Source organism: Pinus tabuliformis, chromosome 1_2 (genome assembly GCF_031772625.1).
Source record: "Pinus tabuliformis cultivar Carrire ecotype Pingquan chromosome 1_2, CPIR1, whole genome shotgun sequence".
NCBI classification, from domain to species: Eukaryota; Viridiplantae; Streptophyta; class Pinopsida; order Pinales; family Pinaceae; genus Pinus; species Pinus tabuliformis.
The window spans coordinates 62,255,563-62,258,588 of NC_142298.1; the positions used below are offsets into that span (position 1 = coordinate 62,255,563).

General features: G+C 36.5%; 1 protein-coding gene across 1 annotated transcript; it reads left to right on the top strand.

Moving 5' to 3' along the window:
• The first annotated feature begins 1,507 nt into the window (after positions 1-1,507).
• Positions 1,508-2,695, top strand: LOC149204424 (BTB/POZ domain-containing protein At1g63850-like). The gene has a single exon (XM_089397120.1). The coding sequence runs from the start codon at positions 1,508-1,510 to the stop codon at positions 2,693-2,695; it is 1,188 nt and encodes a 395-aa protein (XP_089253246.1).
• The last annotated feature ends 331 nt before the right edge of the window (positions 2,696-3,026 follow it).

Here is a 3,026-nt window from a genome sequence, read left to right on the forward strand (position 1 = left end):
GTTGTGTCCGCGCTCCTATTAGAATTGGGTCTGGAGAATCCCAAACTGAGCACCAAAAGCCTGAAAACTCCCCCCATTTGCTTTTGTCTATTACCTAAACTCTCATAATCTCTGAGGATCCAAGGCTGCAAAGAAAAAATTACGAGTCATGCAGTGGAAACTAACATAAAACCCATTAATGGCAGCAAGAAGATTGCAGAGTAAAGGGCAAAATAAGAGAAGAAGAAGCTGAAGGGATTACAAATTCCATAAGAGTATAGGAGGCTGAAAGACAGAAATTTCGAAATTCAAGCGCGCCCAATTACAAATTCAAAATGAATGATGCATGGATGGCGCCGATGGTTTGACATGGACGCAGGATGATTGGCCACCGCAAACGGAGACGGTAACGGACAGTGCCGTTACGGAGGGTGAAAACGGCCGAAGCACGGATACAGACTTCGTAGTTACCAAATTCGCCCGTATTGGGGGGAAAAGATACGGAAATTCGCTAATTCGGTTCGATTGCCAAACAATTCGCCTAAATTCGATCCGATTCGTACGTGTTAATTTAGCAAGTTAATTGACTGGAATAGCTAGATAGGAGCGCCTCTCCTTCCTTTCTTCTTTCCTGGAGGTAAGCCAAACTAGGGTTGACCTATATCTAAGTTCTGGGCTTCAATAAGAAACGTTCTTGAAAAACAGAAATAAGAAACGTTCTTGATGAACTGAAATAGATAAAGGAGGATATATATATATAAAGAATGATAACTAGATATCAAAATATAGAAAGTAAAAGTGAAATTAGAAAAATTATGGTTTTTTAGTCATGGGAACTTAGCAACAAGGAAAAGAAAGAATGACATATATAAAAAGAAAGATAACCAGATGCCAAAAATATAGAAAGTAAAAGTAAAATTAGAAAAATTATGTTTTTTCAGTCTTCCCAACTTAGTTACAAGGAAAAGAAAGAATCTCTGAAAGTGTTTGATTCTTTTATTGGTGATAGTTTTTTTATTTATGGAAAGATTATATATTATATTGAGAAATTATAGATAAATTTGTTTTATAAATGTGCATCTATTACATAAATAAATTTCTAAATTAAAAAAGATATTATATTTGAGATCTGAAAAAGAAAAGTTTTAGAAGGAATTTTTTTAGATGACTTTTAATGGTAAAATTGTTATGTTATTAAAAATTATTTAAAATTTAAAATAAATAAAGAACAAAATTAACCAACATATTACTATTTAAAATGTCTATTATAGATTTTTTTCCAAATTGAATATTTTTATTTCAAATTTTTAGTATCCTACCGAATTCGAATTCGAACTTGGTAACCATATTACCGAGTGCAGGAGATGGGACGTCGGGAAAGCCGAAAAGTCGATGATGAGGTCGAATACGGGTTCTATCGGCCGCATTAAAAGCCCGATAGCAGGCTAGTTCTGTGTTGCCGTCTTAACAGTGCTTCAGACTATTTTCTCAAGTGGTTTTCAATTCGAATATTTGGCAATCTATAGCAATGGAAGAACAATTCTTACAATTCGGAGACCAGAGCACCGCTGACATGATATTACACTTAATTAGTACAGATGGAGGGGAGCATGGAAGAAATGCTCTGTATCTCCACTCTCAAATTCTGAAAAGTTCTGAATATTTTGCAACGTTGTTATGTGAGCGATGGTCGTCGGAGAGACCACCTATTGAAATGGAGCTAACAACTTTTCACAGCATCGAGATGTATATTAAATGTATTCAACTTATGTATTCTTCTCAATCAGGGAACCGTTTTCGTTTTTCTAGTGTGGACGAAGCCCTGTGTATTCTACCAATTGCTGCTGAACTCCTCTTTAATAACTGCGTGGAGGAATGTATGAGATATTTGAATGCTGTTCGATGGAGTACTAAACAAGAAGTCAAACTTCGAGCCCTGCTACTGTCTTTGGAGATCAATACCTTGCCGGATTTAGCTACTAGACTCGGGATTAGCCAAATAAAATCAGATTATGGAGGATTACAGATGCTGGAACATTCTCTGAAAAGAATGTTGTCCACCATTTCGAGTGGTTCATACGATCACAGCGAATATATTGAGGAATATATCGTAGGGTTCTTTGAGGCAAATGCATCCTTTGCAAAAATTTGTGGGTCTGCACTTCTGAAAGAATTTAGTACCAATATCGAACGCGCTAAATCTGATAAGTATGCTATCCTTACTGCTTGTACTGCACTTTTATGGATTGTCAATGTGATTCAGCGATGTGATGGGCAATTGTTTGAAATATTGTTCAAATTATTTTGCGAAGATGCTGAACTTCCTATCGCAATAAATCGTTCTTACAGTGGATATTCTGGTAGTGTTAGTCCATATTCTGGTCTAAAGAAGCCAATTCTTGGTCTAAATACTCCACTTTTGGATCTAATTGATCGGTTTCTAAATTGTCTGGGCAACGGCGAAATAATTACTTCTACATTATTTAGGGTTTCTTTTCTCACAAATTGGGTTCCTGTCATTGCTGCGCATCTCAATCACAAGAATAAATTGGAAAAAGGTATAATTGATGTTGCTGAAACCCTCCCTCCTGTTGAGCAAAGACGGATTTACAACATTTGGAAAGAAACTCTGACCAAAACCCACACAGAAACATTTAATTGCTGGGCCAAGAAAGTAGAGGATGCCATCCTTCGCCACAACTACTTTTTTATGTAAGTGGTTCTATTAGTTTATGTAAGTGGTTCTCTTAGTCCGAGGACATGGTCTCCACAAGTTATATGGTCGAATTTTGGACAAAATTATGTATACTTAAAAGCTACTCCAAAATTATGTATACCTAAAAGCTACTCCCAATATAATTTCTTCATTAGAGAAAAAAAAAGCTTCCTACAAGATCACCTAGATCACCTAGTCAATAGACCTGAAGCCTGTTCAGCGGATTCTAAGCAATCCCTGCGGGAGGACCAGGGCAATAAGTGCAAGCCTCCCTATGTATCTGTAAGTGAAACAATTTTTTCAGTATCAACAGTGATCTGATCATTTTTCG

Coding starts and splice junctions, on each gene's coding strand:
- LOC149204424 (XM_089397120.1), top strand. CDS start 1,508: ATGGAAGAACAATTCTTACAATTCGGAGACCAGAGCACCGCTGACATG.